Raw genomic sequence first — 20,094 nt, 5'->3', positions numbered from 1 at the left:
GAGGTGGCTCGGACATCTTCTTCGAATGCCCCCTGGACGCCTCCCTCGGGAGGTGTTCCAGGCACGTCCCACCGGGAGGAGGCCCAGGGGACAACCCAGGACACGCTGGAGAGACCATGTCTCTCGGCTGGCCTGGAGGCGCCTACTGTAGGGTTTCCCCCAACAGAGCTGGAGGAGGTGTCTGCGGAGAGGGAACCGGATAAAGCGAGAGACGACGAGTACGATGGATGAACATAAACGACAATTATTACAAAATTAAACACAATTCTAGAGTTCCACAATTTCACTTTTATTAAAAATGCCTCAGACTCCCACTGTACCACCAGGGCATGTTTCACATACCAGCAGTATTACTCATACCACTATTTTTGAATGACTACATATCTCAGTGAGGGTTATTGGTTATAATTGATGACATTCCTGAAATGCACTGAAGAGACAGAAAATAAGTGGATTCAAACTGTATAAAATGGAACATTTTGAAATAATTTCCTCTTAAACATTGTTTAGAAATCTGACTCTGCATGGAAAATTATTCTCCTAGTCCAGATGTAATTCTTTTCCTATTCTCCTCTTCCCATTAACGCTGACCAGTTTTCCTGCTGTTTGAGGAAAGCATCCCCACAGCATAATGCTGCTACTACTGTATGCCACCATGGTGGGGATGTTTTCAGTTTTCAGACCTTTTAGGGCCATCTTTGCCACTACACTGTGTCCTCAAGAATCGTAATGCTTTCAATTAGTCCTACTTTTTAAAACTTTGCATTTTATATGTAAAATATTGAAAATATCATTTTCTGTGAGCTTTACCTACTCATTTCTTTGTGTTTTTACAGAAAGGTTAAAAAAACTATTTACAATAAAACTAAATGTACAAAAAGATTCATATCTGTGAAACTTTTGCAAAGTGTTATATTTGAGAATAATTATTTAAATTATTTTCCAGTTGCAACAGATGTGCATTAAAATAAAGAAAAGTAAATATTTATATTGTTTATTTTGAATGGAAGCCTCTCGTTCTACAGTAGCATCGGTTGCTCTCCGGTTCAGCATAGATGCAGCCATAAAAACCCACAGAGCAGCAATAAATTGCCAAGTGTCGGCTCATCAGAGGTGCCTTGATGAAATTATGAACAGAGTTCAATTATACCTAGATGCACTATTTAAGGGAAATTAAAACTTCAGCAGTGGACATTGCTTGGCTCCACAGAAGAGCACAGGGATGATAAATGCGAGCGTAGAGCTCCACAAACTACTTTGTAATTAGATTTTGCCCTGCGGGACTCCATTAATAACTTAAAATATAATGCACACTTCATTGGAGGGGGCCATCAAATGTGGGTGTGTTATCGCACTCTGGAGGAGGCACCCTGTGCGCTTCATAACAGTGAGTGAGAGCTTGACATAAATCAGATGAGGCAGATTTGGTGGAAGTAAACCTTGTAATTAGCTTTTTAAATTACGTGTTTTAATAGTGAAGAAGAAAAAAAAAAACAGTGTAACAGGAGGAAATGTTTTCCAGAGAGAGCTGTGTAAAGGACAGAGGAGAATTCAGGATGCTTTACATGTTTGTTTGTATGAGGTTGCTGACCTTTAATTATCTCTCCAAGCACTCATTAGCTCAACGACTGACACTATCAGTGTGATTGTTGCTTTAATGAAGCAGAGGCTGATCACTGATGTCACAAACGCGCACAAAGTGTAGAATTACCACTGAAAGCCAGCGTTCGCTTTTATGTGAAGAATTAAGGTATAAAAATTAGCCATTAGCTGTTAAAGGGTTTCTTTAGCAGCCTCGTTATAGGGATGCAGTACTGGATAGTGTGTGAGTCATTTGATCATATCTAGGGATTAAATACAGTCAAAGGCTTTAAAAGCTGAGAGCTAACAGAGGGAAGGGTGCTTTCATGAGAGCATTGAAGGTCTTCTCTGTGACACTAAACTGTCCACATTGACTCCAGGCTAACTTCTCTGTCTAGACAGCATTAGGAAAAGCACACAGACTTATTTTTATCACTCTGAGGGCTCAATTTGACATTGCTGAAGTTGAGCTTTTCCAGATTTTATCAAATAAAAAATTAATTAAATATAGTTTATTTGCTTAAGATAGACAGATTTATTGAGACTTATTAATACATTTGAAGAGGAAAGAAAAGGATTTATGTTTTTTTTTTTTTTTTTATCTCCAATAAATATTGGAATCAGTTGTTCAATGCCATAAGTATTTTCAACCCAGCAAGACTTAAAGACTTTGAACAAATATTTTTTTTTTGTTTTATTTATACTAGTTTCTGTTTTAAAATGAAACTTAACCCCATACAATAAAAACTACACAGACACTGTATCTAGAAAGAGACATCAAATTTTTTTTTTATTTTATTTTATTTTAGACCAAAATAAGAGAAAACACAAATGTTAAAATAAATGCATACCCTTATCAATTACCATCTCAAAATCATTCTGAGGTGTTACAGCAATCAAATATACCTCATACCTGCTCTCCATCGTTTTGCAAGTTTCCAATTATACTTTATTAGTCATTGTGTTTAGAAATAAGGAGGCCTCTTTACCATCACCCTAATCTCTAGCTCCCTCCTCTATTTGATTAAAGTCAGGAACCTTTCTGGGCCCCTTAAAATTTTGACAAAATGTTTTTTTTATCCATATAGAAAGACTGGAAATAAGTTTTGTAGAATGGAAAATAGTGAATAAAAACATGATGTTATGTATTTCTTTCAGTTTTTATTTTAGCATGTGAACAAAAAACAACAATTGAAATTCCGTTTAATGGCAAATTGTTTACTGTTTATTGAGGAGGCTCTGATATCTCAATTTAAATGTAAAATAAAAGTATGAATTACTGTATGAAGACTTTACAATATGTTAATTATGAATAAATATGAAATATAAGTAGAAATCAGTCATTGTCAAGCAAGTCTACATGGTTCATGTTGTAGATCCAAAAGTTCCTTGTTTATTGAATCACATCTTTAATTAAATGATTAATCTGTTTATGGGTAAAGTCTTCTGTTCTTATTTGAATAGAAGACCAATAGTTTTACCTTTTAACGTCCAATATGGTTGTTTTAGTTTTATTACAAATCCTTCAGATGTGAGCAGTGCTGTAATTTACTAGGCCCTAATATGTAGCTTTCAAATTCAGCTCTTAGAGATAAATGGGGTCATTAACACATTAAGCCTTTGAAATGTTATCCTACATTTGCAGCTAAAAGCTTTTAGCAAACTGACATCCCAGAACAAATGGGAAAAATCCACTCTGATAAATGAGGTAATTGGTCATCTGTTTCACATATCTGCAGCTGTCTTGGTAAAACGTACATACCAGTTCCAAAGGATACACTTTTATCTATATTTGTGGTTTTAGGTTCAGTTTGTTTAACAGTTCACCAAAACAGGATGTTTTCCTAAATCTGAAGGTCACTCCCTGCAGAAGAAAAAAAACACACATCTCCAAACTTGTATTTATTCTCTGGCTTGTATTGTCCCTGAAGATCTTTGAATGATGGAGGAACCCCTGATAGGATTTATACGACTTCTGCCTATCAATCTGGAAGGGAAAAAGCAAGCCAGCATCCCTCTCCTGAATTCCTGGTAAAGTCGGATGTGGGAGGATGTCAGGCTCCTTATCTGTCAGCAGCAGCAATTTGATGTGTTTTGACAATGTTGCTTGTGACTGATGGGGTCCCTTGGTTGAATAGTTCCCGCTGTTTAGCTTCTGAAGTGATGGAGCGAGGAGCGACAAGCTGACAGATAGAACACAAAGTTTCCCACTGGTTATTTTTCTACCTGCGACAGTGTGGTGTGTTTATATGTGTGCGTGTGTTGATAAAGTGTTTTGTAACCGTCTCTCGCTCTGTGTGTTCTGTTTGTGTATCAGGCCTTTCCCGTCCGAGGACACAGCTCTGAATGAGGATGATGTGTACCGGAGCCTGGAGGAGTTGGCAGAGTAAGTGTGCATTCTACCAAAAAACACATAACAAACTGACTTTTCTAGTCACCCAATCGGACATTCCAGTAATTCTCAGGGGGCTCCCACTAATTTTTATCTCTTTTAAACATTTTTGTCATTTTTATATGACAAAATCTAAAAAGACAACTGACTACACAAGCAATGGTTATTTGGTTTCTAAGAAAGGACACACACACTCAAAAAAAATAAACAAACCAACACATACAACAAAAAAGAAAACACAAAGAAAATGTTAAGGAGTTCATGCACTTTATAAAACCATAACATTTTTCTGGTAGTCTCCAACATTAACATTAGTGCATTTGAAAATTGTTGCGGTTTTAGGCGACTGTTGTGCAGAATAATCAAATATATTGAAGAATGGATGCTTTTCCATCATAAAACTTCCACAATAGTTCGCTATAGTTTTGTCTCATTCTTCCTGACAGAACTGGTGTAATTTACTCACTTTCACAGAGGGCAGTACGTAAGTTTTCTGTGCGACTAAAATCAAAATGTACTTTACTATCAGCAGTCACCTTTGTAACTAATTTAACGGAATACATACAATCATTGACTATTTGGGAAAACCTGTTTCTGGTTGAGCTTTAATTTTCCTGGCTGATGTCTTGACCTTTCGATTGCTCCTGAACTGTAAACATAAGACATTTTAATTCATCATAGCTTTTTTTTCTGAAAATATGGCATTCAAGTAATTGCCTACCAAAGATGTGCCACATGTGCAGTGAAGGCAACAAAGATAAAGTTTAATAAAACTAGAAAATAAGGTCAATAAGAAAAGTTGAATTAAGCCAGGCGTACACTGTGCGATTTTTTTCAATCGTTGCACGCAGCTACAGCTGCTTCAGCTTTTGCTGAAAGCCCTAAAAAGAAAAATAGACAACAAATTTGGACAAAGACATGGCTGAGCAAACGTGGCTACTACAGTCTTTCAATTTTACAGAGAGAACTGCATTTCACTCATTGCATCCCTGCCACGCTGCTGTGTTTCCATCTGAGAGGAAGAATAACAAGAAGAATCCTTCTTTGAGCACTTAGTGATTTGCTCACGACTGTCGGGAGAAAATCAAAAATGTTTGATATTCTCCCGACCTCACGATTCCTGATTGTGGTCGTCGTGAGAGGCTGATCGCCGCTCATAACCCCCTGTAACACTACAGGACTCACAATGCACAGTCAGCCTGAAAGTCGGGCCGATTGAAAGATTCTCGCACGACTGGAAAATCTCCCCGAAAATCGCAAAGTGTTTGCCCAGCTTTAGTAAATGTACAAAGGTAATTGTTAAAAATGTAAATGGTAAAAGGCCTGTACTTATATAGCACTTTTTCAAGTCAGGAGACTTGACCAAAATGCTTTACACTACATTCAGTCATTCACCCATTCATGCACACTATCACACACTAATGGTGACAAGCTACTTTGTAGCCACAGCTGCCCTGGGGCTGACTGACAGAAGCGAGGCTGCCGTACACTGGCGCCACTCTGCCCTCTGACCACCATCAGTAGACAATGTGGGTAAAGTGTCTTGCCCATGGACACAACCACACTTAAAGCCTGAGCCAGGGCATGAACCATCAACCATTTGATTTCAGGGCACAAACTTACGTATTAGAAGGCTTTTGAAATGATAATTCAAAAGCTGGGATTGCAGTACTTCAGCTGATAGGACACTTGTTCTCATACATCTAACAGCTGACCTGTTTCACTCTTTGATTACTGTACATGTCTAATAATTGCAAACTTTCCTTTTGTTAGTGGTGAAGTACCTCAATACTCTGACTTAAGTTCCTCTTTCCTTATCATCATGATACCTTCTCAGGGGTTTAACTAGTTCAAACTGTTTCTTAATGCTCATTTTGCCTCATTAGTCATGTTTTGGCAAAAAGTTTCAGTTTTTACCACATGAGCTGGATGTATTAATTCTGTTTATTTATATATATAGCCAATTCACAACAAATGTCATCTCAAGACACTTTACAGACACAATACTGTCAAGTTGTTTAGGAAAACCAGTTGTCATCGGCTCTTCAGCAATTCTTTAGATCAAGCAAGACAGGGTAAGTTTATTTGTATAGCACAATTCAGTATATGGACAATTAAATGTTTTTTACATTATTTAAATTAGAAAATGAGTTGAAAATTAAAAAGGAATAAAAGAAAAAAAAAGATAGAATATGAGTTAAACAATTAAAACTTTTCCACCAAAACCTTAAACTACAGTAATAATACCTCAATTGACAGTTTTAATTCAACAGTCAAAGGCAGTTCTAAACAAATGTTTTTTTGTTTACTTTGACTGATGCATGATGCATGTAGTGACAATATAGAGGAAAACTCTATTTCAACAGGGAGAATCCTCCAGCAGAACCAGGCTCAGTGCGAGCGACCATCTGTCGAAGCCGAGTGGGTTTTAAGGAGACAGAAGCAGAGATACAAGAAGAAGCAGATATACAAACTGTTCACTAGCTCCATGGGTGGCCCGGGAAAGACTTAGATTGACAGACGAGCTCCTAGCCAATTCTTCTAGTCACAGTAAAAGAAACAGGACTACACTGGAAACAGGCCAAGCTCCAATGTCTTGAGAACAGAGATGTTGATGGCAATGACATTTCTCTCCAGGATGGAGTCACAGCCGAACAGGACCAAATGAAGCTAATATGATAAGAAAAAGCACAGAAAAAATAAAGTTATGAGTAGAACTTGACAAATACTTCAGAGTGGGAGAATAGAGATACATTAAAGCAGATAACCTAACTATTTTGGATTAGGTTGGTATTTAGGTATTCTATATTAATTTATAGCTTTTATTGCTACTGGGGCCACCTTGGTCATGCTCATAGTCCAAAAATATGCAACATAATAAGTTTTCAATGTTATTGCTTATAAGATTTCTAGGGCACAAATATCCGATATGTGAAGCTTGAAACCATGTTTCCCATATGTGCAATTTGCCTGATTATATAATCAGAGCTAAATGTGCTGTCTGTTACAATGAAGACACCAGGTCTTGTCAGATTTTGTTTTCTTCTTCTTTCTGTGCAATTCTGCCTATTTGTGGTGAACAGTGGTTTGGTTTTCCTGTGTGTGATAAAGATTTGTAGGCTCTGAGGCTTGTGACAGCAGCTGCTTGACTCAGAATAATAGAGAATAATTAGCTAATCGCTCCGAGAAGGGTGTCATTCATCACAGAATGATGGGGAGATGGAGAACGGGAGGCTGATAGAAGATCAGGCAAACTATAGATATATGCCGCTTGAATACATGATGGAATGAACTCTGTAGGACGATGCAGACTGAGTAGAGGATATGAGATGCTGCCAAGCAGGCTAATACTGTATTAGGTTGCTAACACAATATGCAAGATGACTGTATAAATATAAGGCTTAAATTAGACTATATTATAAGTTAGATTCAAATCTGAGTTTAATTAAATGTAACACATAACTGCTAGAACTTGACACATCTTTAATATTTAATCAAGATTATCAATACGGTAATAAAATTTGATTTAGATTATGTGCTGTTTTTATGTGTTAAAATCTAAAATATTTAAGAACGACAGTGATAGAAAAAATGCTAAATAGTGTGGAGAGCAGCATAATGACAGTGTTAAGAAAAACTATTCACACCCCCAGAAGTTTTTCACATTGTGCCACTCTGTGTTGGGAATGCAATTAGAACAGCACTTTAAAAAAGTAAAGATTTCAAGGTACTTGTTACTTCTCCAGAAATATAACTGAGTTAGTAGCTTTGTTACTGCACAAAAAAGAAACTAGTAACTTGTGAAAGTAAATATGAAGTTACATTTTACAATCTAAAATGGGCAAGGCTGTAAAATCCCAGCATTTCTTTGAAAAAACTGTAAAACATGCAAGTGAATTCAGGATGACCTTGAAAAACTAAAGAGCATGTGTTGATGAAGGCAGTCAGCTCAGTAATTTTTTAGATGATGTGAGGAGCTTCCTTAGATGAGATATGCTTCCAACAGTTCTAGGTAAATTTTCTGTTTTCACACATAATGAGCAAATCACAGCAACATTTAGCCTTTGACTTCAGTGAGTGCTTTTCTTTAGGAACGCTGTCATTGAATCAGTGGCTCTACACCATAATCTCTTCCCTCTGTCTGCATTCAGAGCATGCTGAACACCTGCCCACATTGTGACATCTGGTACCCCTATCCCAGCTCCCTGCTAGTGCCTGCTTGCTGTACAAATCTCTATAAGTGCGCTCAAAGTCGCTTTAATTGATCTAGTTGTAGTAACGCATTGGAAGTACAGTAAGGTAGCAATGTTACCAACATGGGGAAAGTAATTAGTTAGATAAATTCTTCAATGAAAAACTAACGCAGTTACCAAGCCTGTCATCATGTAACGCAGGGCATTTTGATACCACAAAATTGTGTTATTGTGTTGATTTTATGTACAGCAATAAACATCTACAAATACTTAACATGAAGTGGCAGGTAATTAATTTGTATAAAAAGGAATAAAATAAAACCAAACTTTGGGATGCATTTTTAACGTTCTAACTCATTTAAGCATTTATGCAAAACGTTGTCCTGTCTTGTCACCTAAGTAGTAACCAGTACTGATGTGTCTTAGTATAAATGCAGCCCTTCTATAAGTGCTTCAGAGGTTTGTCCCACAAAATAAGCAAACAAAAACTGCCATGATGACCAAGGAGCAAGGTGGTCAATGCAGGGATTAGTCTGATTTGAAAAGAAAGTTCCAAGATTTGAGCATTTAATCTATCGTCTGGAAAAGAAAGTAGTACAGTATGGCACAAATACCAAGGCGTGGCCTTTTATGTAAGCCGAGAGGCTGGACAACAACAGGAGCCAGAAAGCAGGCAAAATGGAAACTCTAGAGGAGCTGCAGTGAGTAAAAGCTCAGGTGGAAAATTCCTTAAACAAGACAACTATAAGTTGAGCAATTTGAAAGTGCTTGAAGCAAGTCACTGTAAAAGCCATGGAAGCACGACAGCACAGATTTGGAGGAAATGGTGGGACCAAAATTTTGATTTTGGTTGAAGGTTACAATAGTGTGCAAGAAATTATCCTGACCCATCATGAACACACTATCCTCACACTGTAGAAAAACATCCATAGAATATATCCTAAAAGACTAAGGTAATCGATTTTTAAGTTTGGATGAGTTAACCTATTATAATTTTATTATTAAAGTGTATTTTGTTCCAGAAAGGCCTCAGGCTTTTCCATGACCTTCATCTTGCAAGGCGGAACTGTTGCAAGTACACCACCATCAAGGCTGCTGTACAATTACTCCAATGCCTACGATCCTGAGTGGAACAATTAGTCTTTATCAAAGCTACTTTTCCAAACAGAAAAATAAGATAACATAGTTATGATTGTTATAAACAGATTTAAGGTTCTCATTCTAAATGCACTGTTTTCTTGTTGCAAGGTTACTTGTTATTGAACGGTTTTGAGTTCCTAAGTGAAATTCCACCAATATTCATAATGTTTAACTGTTTGGTCTGTACATATGAAAAGATACGGGGATAAAAACTAATGCAAATCATTTTAAAAGCTTCTAAATTGGGCAGATGATATGCTTGCATTCCTCTGTGCTACTCAAACATTATAGCAGTGTTTAACATCTCAAATCTATTTTTCACATTTATTGAAATTAACCTTGGTACCTTAAGCAGCAGCTTCCATTAGCAAGAGGTTTGAGTTCATGGTTTTCTTAAATGGTCAGGGAATGTCACAAAAGCAAGGTTATGTGTGACCTATGCTGTAGTAGCAGAGGGCAGGGTCTTATTGAATTAATCATTCTGCTGCACTTGACCTTTTATGATGAACATTTTGTTCCACCAATGGACAGAAGCAGAATTGATTCATCAGCAGGTCCTCCACTTAATGCAGTCGGACACGCTTAGCACATAGGTCATGCTAGCAATAAGCCGCCTCTCAAAGACTTATTAATTAGTCTGAAATATTGATGCATGTGTGATTTATGACAGGTGCATGACTGAACTGCAAAAAATGGAGTAGGGGACAATGATCCTCTTTCCACAGTAATAACAATCATGTTTTATGGATGTAAAGCTAATCTGTTTTACCGTTTGAGGAAAACAGTGCAAAGGCAGAACAGGTGGAGCCATTAAGAAGACAGTGTGTAAGATATAAAACCGCAATATTTCTGCCACCATTTTTTATTGTCGATAATAAAGGCTTTTCGAAGAGTTCTGTAATAATATATATCAACTCCTGAAACTGTTCAGTAGCATGAAGAATAAAAAGAGACCAACTGCAGAATCAGGTGTAAAATGGGACTTAGCTTTATAGCTTTAGATTTTGATGAATATTAAACTATATTGGTGAATGGATTATCTCTTCATCTTATCACCTGTTAGTAAGAGGAATGTATTTAACAACAGGGTATATTGTGTTCTTGAATTGAATTTTTTTGGAGGCAAGAAATTGTTAAACACAAACATTGAGTTAAAGAGACAAAGTTCAGATGGCTTGAATTCTGGGTCATAGTATCACCCAAAAAACTTTCTTTAAAAAAAAAACTTTTCTTTTACATTTTATTTATCTGGCCTTATTTGGCCATTGGCATTCAGCAGTGGTCTTAGGGAATGGGGAAAGGTAATATGCATGAAGGCTCTTGGCTCATACAACACATCATGACCGTGCTTGCTGCAGTACTCTCCCATATGTGGTTGACTGACCATGGGGCAACAGTAGATGTCGTCTTGTTTATCTTGAGACTATATTACACCATGAAAAGAAAGCAAGTTGATCGAGACAACCAAAGTTTGAGCAACACTTTACCTGGAAACTTTGGCTCCGGCAATGCATGGTTGAGAGGCGGTCACTATACTACGCTTTATCCCTTTGACTTTGAAACGGTTTATGTCTATTTTAAATAATCTTTGTTGATTAGGTTTCTTGAAATACATGTTTATGGATGTAATCAATAGAACTTCAGTATTTCAAGTTGATAGAAACTTTAACTATTTTTGCAGAGCCACATTGTAAGAGGATGACTGTCCATCAGCATCTTGTCTTCTTCTAGTCTGCTTTACCTTTTAGTATTAAATTTGACAAAATAAACTGAAGTAAAAATAACTAATGATCAGAACTGTTATGTGATTCTTTTGTAGCTAGGATGACAGCTGTCAGCTAAAATCTTCAGCAACACACATGTTGCATGGAAAATAGACTACAGCTAAGGTCATTGTTTGAAAATCACTCTTGCATCCTTTAAAATTATTTCAGCATCTAACACAACTGTTGTCAACTTTATAGTGTCTAGTTCAAAGTTTTGTGGTGCTTAGTTGATGGGGTTGTTTAATGCTTTGCATCTTTACCTGTGTGAGTAATCTACGTCCGGCAGTGGGAAGAGATTGTGCTTTGCTTGACTGAGTATCATTCAAAGGTTAAATACAAGTCACTTCAGTTGTTAGAGGATTTCCATACAGAGCGTGGTGTGTCAGACGAAGTGATGTTGACTGAGGTGGATTGAGGCCTGCAGCTATCATCAGGAGCTCATCTGAGAGCCCTGTTGTATAAAGGATTGATGTAGTGTTCTATAGTGCAGACATGTAAATGTCTGTGAATCAGAATCTTTGTTATGTTGTATCTATTACTTCATCTAATTGAGGTCTCAGAGGTTAATGCGGTGAACCTGGTCCTTACTTCCTGCCTCTGGCGTTCAGATGTCAGGTTTTCACCTCGCTAAACTCAAGGTCCAACCCATCTGGAATGACTCCATCTTGGAGTTGACAAAGCATGAAATGCAGAGGATCTGGCACAGTTGCCAAGGGCCTTATTTCCTTTGTGAAACACACACATAGATTTCTATTCCTAAACATGCACTGTCACAAGGTCTTTGTTTCACTTTTTACTGGTTTTTTTTTTATCATGCTTTTTTGTTTGGATCATTCAAGATGACAAAAAAACAAGTCAATGGCAAAATAAAAAGTTAATGGCTGGATAGAGAAGCTAGCAAATTCACACAAGTGTCCATTTTTCCACATTTTTTGCCATCCTAAGATTGTCTCTGTTATGATTATTTTCTTCTTTGTTCTGTTTTTTCGGCAGTCTACTCCTTACCAGGGTAGATATTCTTTAATACTTTAGGGTTCTAAAATAGAATATTTTGGTTTATGACAAGGATGTCAATATTGATAGCAGCTTCAGCTTAGGAAATCCTATGAAAATGCTTTATTAGATAAAGAATCTATTTCAGATATTGCAGAGGTAAAAACTTGAAAGATATTTCCCTTTTTGTAAAAATTCACCCATAGAAAGCAATGATTAAATTGTAAATAATGTAATTTCCAAACATGATTGTAGGTTTGAGGTAAAGAATATAATCATCAGCCCGTTTGTTTGGCTAATTCTAAAGTATGAGGATCTCTGCATGCAAAACTTGTTGACCTCCAAAGCAGAAAGTGCATGACAGAAGTAGATGACCAAAGCAGATCTCACCGTGTAGACAGAGATATCAATACTTTACAGGCAGCTGCAATATTAGTATTTATTTTGTTTTTGCAAATAATCTTAATCATTATCCTTTGTTTTTGCAACCTTTGGCGTTCAGTCTTACTGTGGATTTGATAAGGCAGCCTGTACTGGACCATGGGCTGCTGCTAAGCTCCTCCTATTTTATATGAGTAATTTACATTTACATGTTTTTTACCTTAAGAATTCTAAGTTTTATCATTTTGAAGGTAAGAAAACCACAAAAACACATTTTTCTACAGCTCGAATGCAATGAGTCATTGTCCATTCCTCCTCCTCACTGATGTAGCTATGTCATCATAAGCCTGCAGCACTGACTAAGCCGATTGCGTGCAAGCGCACTGGACACCCTCTGGCTCGTCATTGTTTTATCAGACAGAAAATTAGACCCTAATTCATGAGCCTCAAGGTCCTTCTCTCCCGCTCTGAATCCCACTGATGCATTTTCATGCCAAGACATGGAAAAAACACACCTACGCAAAGAAACATGCCCACATGGTTGCATGTGAATTATTTATAAATGTTCACTAAAGCTGAACAGAAAAATAGAATTGGAAATTGTTCATATAACTGTGTGCCAATAACACAAATTATTTTTTCCTCTCTTCCTCATAGCGACACATATTTACGCATATGATATTTTATGATGTCTCTATCCCAATTTAGCGCAGCTGTATTCACAGCGCTCTTCTTTTTTAATCAGGTCCATTCTCGAAATGCGATTACCCACACAATCATGCATTGCTTTGCAACTGCTTTCAACAGCAGCATTTTTTATTATTCGGGGTTAATTCAATAATCCAAATATAAAGTTGTACAAAATCCTGAGGAGGAAAAAAGGTTGCATCTTCCCAAATGTTTTACAACAAAAAATATTTAACTGTATGCTTGTTTTGCTCTGCTCACTTTACTCTTTTACCCCTAAGTAAATTCCTGTCAATCTGAGTTTAATTTATTCTGTCAATATACGCAGTCTTTCGGAGGTTTTTCAGAGCGCATTAGTGAACAAATATCATTATAAGGAATGACATACACAGCAGACCAATTAAAGGCAGTGTGAAAGCACTCAAAGTTTAAACATCTCAAAGGTGTGAGATCAGGGACAGGGCAGCGCTGTTTTTATAATCAGTGCTTTAAATGCACAGGAAGTTAGTCCTGGAATGGGATTTTTAATAAATCAACTTGGCTTGGTTTTTTTGTTTTTTCATCTTTTAAAGGCCTTTCACCCAGTTTGACTGAGCGTGTTTGTTGTTTTGCAAAAAAAAAAATAAAAATCAAATCTAAAGTCTAGCAATGAGATATCTTCATCATTAAATGCATTAAAAAGAGAACTATCAGAGGAATTATGCAGCATAATTTTAATTTCACATTTTTATAGTTCTGTTTGAGTAACATAGACCTATCAAAACAAACATCCATCCATTTTCCGACACCTTTTATCCCATGTGGGGTCGCAAGAGGTGCTGGTGCCTATCTCCAGCTGTCTACGGGCTAGAGGCGGGGTACACCCTGGCCACACCACTCGCCAGTCCATCACAGGGCAACACAGAGATAAACAACCATTCATGCACACACTCACACCTGAGGAGAATTTAGAGAGGCCAATTAACCTAACAGTCATGTTTTTGGACTGTGGAAGGAAGCCAGAGTACCAGGAGAGAACCCACACATGCTCAGGGAGAACATGCAAACTCCATGCAGAAAGACACCGGGCCAGGAATCAAACCCACGACCTTCTGCTGCAAGGCAGCAGGGCTACCCGCTACCCACTGCACCACTGAGAAGACATATCCTAATAATCTGAACAAAAAAGAACCTCCTTTGGTGTCGAAAGTGTAAGAGACAATAAAAGACATCCAAGCTGTGAAAGTAAGACTTTATCCTCAGATTTACAAACAGAAAAGTTGAGGCCCTTTTGGAAAAAACTGAGCAATTCAAACATAAGAGGAGGCGATCATTTCCTCCAATGAATTCTACGTGTTTAGATTAAGGAAGGCAGCAAATTAAAATTGGCAGAGAGATACTCCCATCTTATTCTTGTACACCTATAAAAATGCACATATGTACGTGTTCAGTTATGTACATGGGAACACGTTAGTGTTTTCTAGAAATATTGATGTACATGAACAATGTGGTCTTTTGTTTTCAGTTACATATGCCTTTGTGGTACCCTTTTGTTACTTTTTACATTTGCAAAAGATTAAAAATCTTTGCAAGGCACCAAACAGAAAAGATAAAATCTAAACCATGAGGTGTTTGGTCATTCAATGAAAGAGGCAGTAAAATTTCACTCAGCCCCATGAGAAAGAGTTACAATGAGAACACCAGTCAATGATCATAAATGTCCATACCTGATAACCCTGACACTGCATCATCCTAAGCAGAAATAGATCAGTGATCACGCCTACATTTAACCTTTTGATTAAAGTCCAGCAAGTTATTGAATAACTAACTGAAAAGATGAAGAAAGAAATCAAAAATTAATACTAAGGAGTGTGATAAGTAAATGCAAACCAGCATAAATAGAGACAGATTAAAATGATGAAGCAAATTATAAGATATGAGTAGATATTGATTTGATGGTTTTCATGCATCTTTATTTTCTTGACTTACAGTATGTTTCACAATTATATCCTATTGCATAAAAAGCACTTAGATTCTTAGATCTCTCCTTATAGTATCAAGCTGAAGCTTCCTCTCTGACATCCACCACAAATGTACTATTGACCTCCTTTAATAATACTGTCGCTGAAGATTTAAGAATGTGGCTCACCATAACCTGTGTGTCATCCAGCATCCCTGCAGGTGGTCCTATAGTCCTACCACTGGCAGAGAGGACATGCTGATAGGACAGCAGAGGCTGGCTATTGTCCTCCCACGCAGCCTCGTCAGTATTCATCTTGAGCCACTTTGACCTAATGAAAAAGGAAGAGGCATATTACTGAGAGTGAACCCAGGCACCCCAATTAAAACTCGTACTTAAGCATTATTGCAAACTTGAATTTCTGATGAGGGCCAGATGCATCTTATTCTCTTTATCCTTACATTTATGTAGACAGTGAGGCAGGATTATTTTAACTAAAGAACGAAAACAATATTCAGCTCTTTAAATGGAAGAAGTCTGGAATCTGAAAATTTATACTTAAAACATCTGTCAATCAATCCATCCATCCATCCATCCATCCATCCATCCATCCATCCATCCATCCATCCATCCATCCATCCATCCATCCATCCATCCTCATGCTGTCCTCCCCCCACCTGTTGCTTTTAACCGATTGCCAGCTGGCTAAAAAGTTGGCTCCATTTTCTTTCATAATAAACAAGATTCATTGTATGAAAACTAAAAATAATTACTTTTATTAAACAAAAACTGTTCTAAACTAAAGTTAGCATTCTCTAAGCACCAGTTAATTTGAAATGTATCAGAATCAGAGCTGTATTTTTCAATACTAAACAATTTTTTGCAGTAACTTGAACTGAAAATCTCTGCTGTTTTTCAGGCAGGGTAATCCAACTCTTGGAATCCCATACTGCCCCATGCAATCCTAAAGTTTTAAGATAAACAATCAAAAGGGACATTTGCAAAGGATGGACTATGCTCCAAGTTTTAGAACTAAATAACTACAATATTAACTCGAAGTATTGAACTGAAAAGGAATGAAACAAGTGGAAGTTCTGACCTAGAAACATACATATATGACATCAAACATTAAAAACAGGAACTTTAAAAAAAAAAAGAAAATTTGCCTTTGAAAAGGATTTCCTCTGTGGCCTCTTTTCTCTTCAAGTCAGTTTCCTGAGCAATAATTACTCCTGCAGTGCAAGGTGAGGTGCAGTATAATCTCTGATAGCATGAGGAGCAGCAGCCGTTCTCTCCACAGCAACTGTCTTTGCACTGCTGGCTGCTGGCCTAATTAAAGGTCAGTAAGCTAGCTGGGTGCCAAAACAATATAAACAGATTCAAGGGAAATGCCACATGGGAGCCCAACACTTGGGAGGGTTTGTAATGTCTGGGTGCTGCATCCTCTTCCTTGGAAACAAAATCATTAAAGGAATTATAATCACATCAAGCCGCTGGCTCTCATGTGTGAAAGATAATGACATGGCACTGGTTTGAAAGCCCTGGGTGCTACAACTGTCTTCAAGTTTTACTTGTTTTTACTGGTTCCTGGGGATTTTGATCTAACCTCACGGCATTTTTTCTCACTTCAGTGAACATGACCTGGGTGAAGATGACATCTACGACTGTGTGCCATGTGAGGACGACGGGGACGACATCTACGAGGACATCATTAAGGTGGAAGTACGACAACCCATGGTGAGAAATATATATCAAAGGCCCCACCTTAATTCAGTTGATGATCTTTTGATTTTCTGAGCTGTGTGTCATTATACAAATGACTATACTAAATACATTCTTAAGGGTTGACATCTTTACCAAAATCCGAAAATTAGTCTGGATGCAAAAGATGCACAAAAAAGGCTGAAAAAGGAGTAATCATCATACATTTAATTAGCTACAAAACCATAGACAGTATGATTACTTTATGAATCTAGGCTAGAATTTCTGAAGATATAATATTTAGGCATATTAAGTTATTTTATATACAACAACACTCATAACTAGACAGCAAAATAACAAAAAAAGAAATAATATTTCCAATACAAATAAGAAATGGCTTAATAAAATCCAAGATAACACAGTGACAAGTATCATAATACACATGATATATTAAAGTTTTCTACATTCTACTGGGACTTTAATTGGACTTTTAATTGGAGTTTTTATCTACAAACACTACAAGTCAGTGTGGCATGTAAAAACAGAATAAATACTGTATGAATAAAATTATTAAAGCCACAGCATGGAGGAGGATCTGTGGTCCTATGGGCCTGATCCCCTTTAACACAGCTTGGAGCCTCCTGTGTTGCATGGCATTGTGATTTCTGATTTCTGTTTATTAGAAACATGAATAAAGATCAAGTTGCCTTGAAAATTTTAAATGTTTCATCATTACGTCCCTTGTTCCTGAAAATGATAAGATTAACACAGAAATGTTTGCTAAAAACATTCACTAAGAAACATGGGATTTTATCATCCCCTGAAGGTATGTTATAGTGTCCAAAGAGGAAATAGATGCTCTGATTAAATCTTATTTTTTCTCAACTTATTTGGAGTGAAATGATGCAATACTGTATGTTTATTTACTGCAAGGCTTTTGATACCTTTTCAGAAAAATTACCAGTAAATTTAACCGGCTGAGTGTTTCTAAAAGGGTGTGTGTGACAAGCTGTAGAATACAGCGTGCTGCACAGTATTTTTTGCTCTTATTTGATTTAATGTCAACCTGCTACAGACATTAATTAGGAGAAGCATAAACAACCAAAGCGAGATGACAACAATTCTGCTAAATCTAGTAGAAAAACTGTTTACCATTGACATTAATCCTCATGAGTTAAAAAGCGAGGGATAAAGGGTAAGAAGCTATGCTTGTGCTGCATTCTCACCCCACATTTTAAGTGATGTTTAAGAAAGAAGTAGTTTGAAATCTCCACACACTCATTTGACTGTGTGGGTTTTAAATGATTTATTTTACCATGAAGGTAAAAATCTCACAGTATTCTCATTATTCACTGCTTTGCACCTCGCGCTATTTTAACATTTTGTCACATTGCAACCACAAAACCTTAATGGATTTTAGTTGGACTTTTGGGTGACTTGGACTTGTGATGCACAACAATCGAAGTAATGAATTCTGATGAAGAATGGGCTTTTATAAGATAAACAGTTTGAATAAAATCTGAAACAGGGTTCATTTTTCTTCTTGCCTTAACTAGATAATTTGTAATGTTGGATCTCCTTGTTAATCAACCTGCTAAAGACAGAGGTGGGAGGAAGAGGGGGGGGTTCTTAGAATATTTTATCCATATCTTTTAAAACAGATATTTAAAAATCACTTTATGAAATATTTCTTATTTTTTTAATTTGATTCTTTACTTGCTGTTTCAGGGAAAAAAGCATGATATGTTTCCTTTTTGAGTCCATCTATTGGAACTAAATACAGGGCTATAAAAAAAAAAAGAACTTGTCTGTTGCTATAAAAGATTCAGGACTGGGTGGAGGTTCGCTTCTCAGCAGGATGATTACTCTAAACCTGCAGTCAGGGCCGCAGAGGAATTGTTTTCATTGGAGATCCTTCATAGGTTACAGTGGCCCAGACCTTGGCAGTTAGCGCCCCATCCAATATGACCTAACTGGAAGTACTATAGAAAAAAACATCTTTATTACTTTTGCAGATTACTTATTGTAAAAATCCTAACGCTATGCATCTAGTCACATAAAATGAAAGAAGATAAATTGAGGTTTGTGGTTGCAGTTTATCAAAATGTAAAAAAACTAAGAAGTTATTTGTGTTTCAAACATTTTGCAAGGTGCTGTGCTTGAGTGCTTAAGGAAACATCTGTCTTTTACTGTGTTTGTCGGTTCCATCCTGATGCAGCGTTTGCATTGACGCCAGTTCTCTACCATTTATTGTCTATTTCACACTTGGTTATATAAACTTTTCACTTGCTTTGCCCCTTCCTCATGCTGCAGATCAGATACATGCAGGTGAGTGATGCTGTGCCTGTGATTCATATCCTCACCCCTCCATGAGCCCTCCCATTAAGCTAACTTCTCCTCATCCCTTCATTTCAAACAAACATCATCCCATGAGAATGACCTGCCGATTAGGCTTAGTGACCCATGCATGGTGGCGGGGGAGACCCCATCTGGTTGAAAGTCTGACTCAGGGCTTGTGACTTCAGCTCACTGACTGCAGTGTTAACTGATGTCAGCGAGCAAAACACCCACTGCCACAACAAAGAGGGAGACAAAGTTTGTTGTACTGGCTCTGTGCCCTGCCTCTTTTTTTCTTCTAATTACATTTTGGACTGAAGCCTGGAGTGGACTTTCTTTTTAGTTTTTAACATTGTTAGCTCCAGCTTTTTTCTTTTTTTTTTTTGTGGCCAAATCTGGTCCAGATGGCTTCTTTGCTTCTTCTTTATCTTCCTCTTTAGTTTAGCTGATTCAAGTGTGCGCCATATTAAAATGTATTCAGATGAAATCTGTATGTTTCCGTTCCAATATTGTATGGACTTTAAAGAGCTGTTGGCTAAGCTGTAAGTGAACACCAGTTAGTTTTCCTTCACTGATCTTAATTTTTTAAACACAAGCATGGATGTATCTTGTTTCGCTTATTAGTGCAGTGTTAATTATTTATTTACATTTTTTCTAACTAATTGCATGGAAATTGGATTGTTAATTAATTTCCAAATGTGATGAAAGACCTTTACAATGCAGGAATTAACTTCAATAAACTAATATCTTTCTAAGCTTTTCCTCAAAGTTAACAATAAATCATATCCAGTCCAGCAGTTCATTGGGCATTTCAAAAAATCTATTTTTGGATCTTCATAAGGTTTGATACTGAAACACTTGCAAACTTATTAGTATGCACAAAGCTGATCTTTAAAGCAGGTGCAATTTCTATTGTGTGTGTAAATTAAGTGCGACAACTAGGGCTTCAGCTAATGAATATTTATCAAATTGATTCATTTGTTA

The 20,094-nt window shown here is 37.0% G+C and overlaps 1 protein-coding gene across 11 annotated transcripts in view; it reads left to right on the top strand.

Annotated features, from left to right (window-relative positions):
* vav2 (vav guanine nucleotide exchange factor 2) overlaps positions 1-20,094 on the top strand; it is a 294,588-nt gene that overhangs the window by 211,817 nt on the left and 62,677 nt on the right. For 7 of the 11 annotated variants that reach the window (XM_015401637.1, XM_015401685.1, XM_015401664.1 and 4 more), the window contains 3 exons: positions 3,899-3,967; positions 16,704-16,809; positions 19,087-19,101. In XM_015401637.1, coding sequence (XP_015257123.1) covers positions 3,899-3,967; positions 16,704-16,809; positions 19,087-19,101 — 190 coding nt within the window. The remainder of the gene's footprint in view (positions 1-3,898; positions 3,968-16,703; positions 16,810-19,086; positions 19,102-20,094) is intronic. The other 4 variants (XM_015401721.1, XM_015401713.1, XM_015401694.1 and 1 more) reach the window with 1 other exon arrangement.

This window comes from Cyprinodon variegatus, unplaced genomic scaffold, assembly GCF_000732505.1.
Source record: "Cyprinodon variegatus isolate N-32 unplaced genomic scaffold, C_variegatus-1.0 Scaffold32, whole genome shotgun sequence".
Lineage (NCBI taxonomy): Eukaryota > Metazoa > Chordata > Actinopteri > Cyprinodontiformes > Cyprinodontidae > Cyprinodon > Cyprinodon variegatus.
The sequence above is the reverse complement of the archived record's forward strand: the minus strand, read 5'-3'. Positions and strand labels throughout refer to the sequence as shown.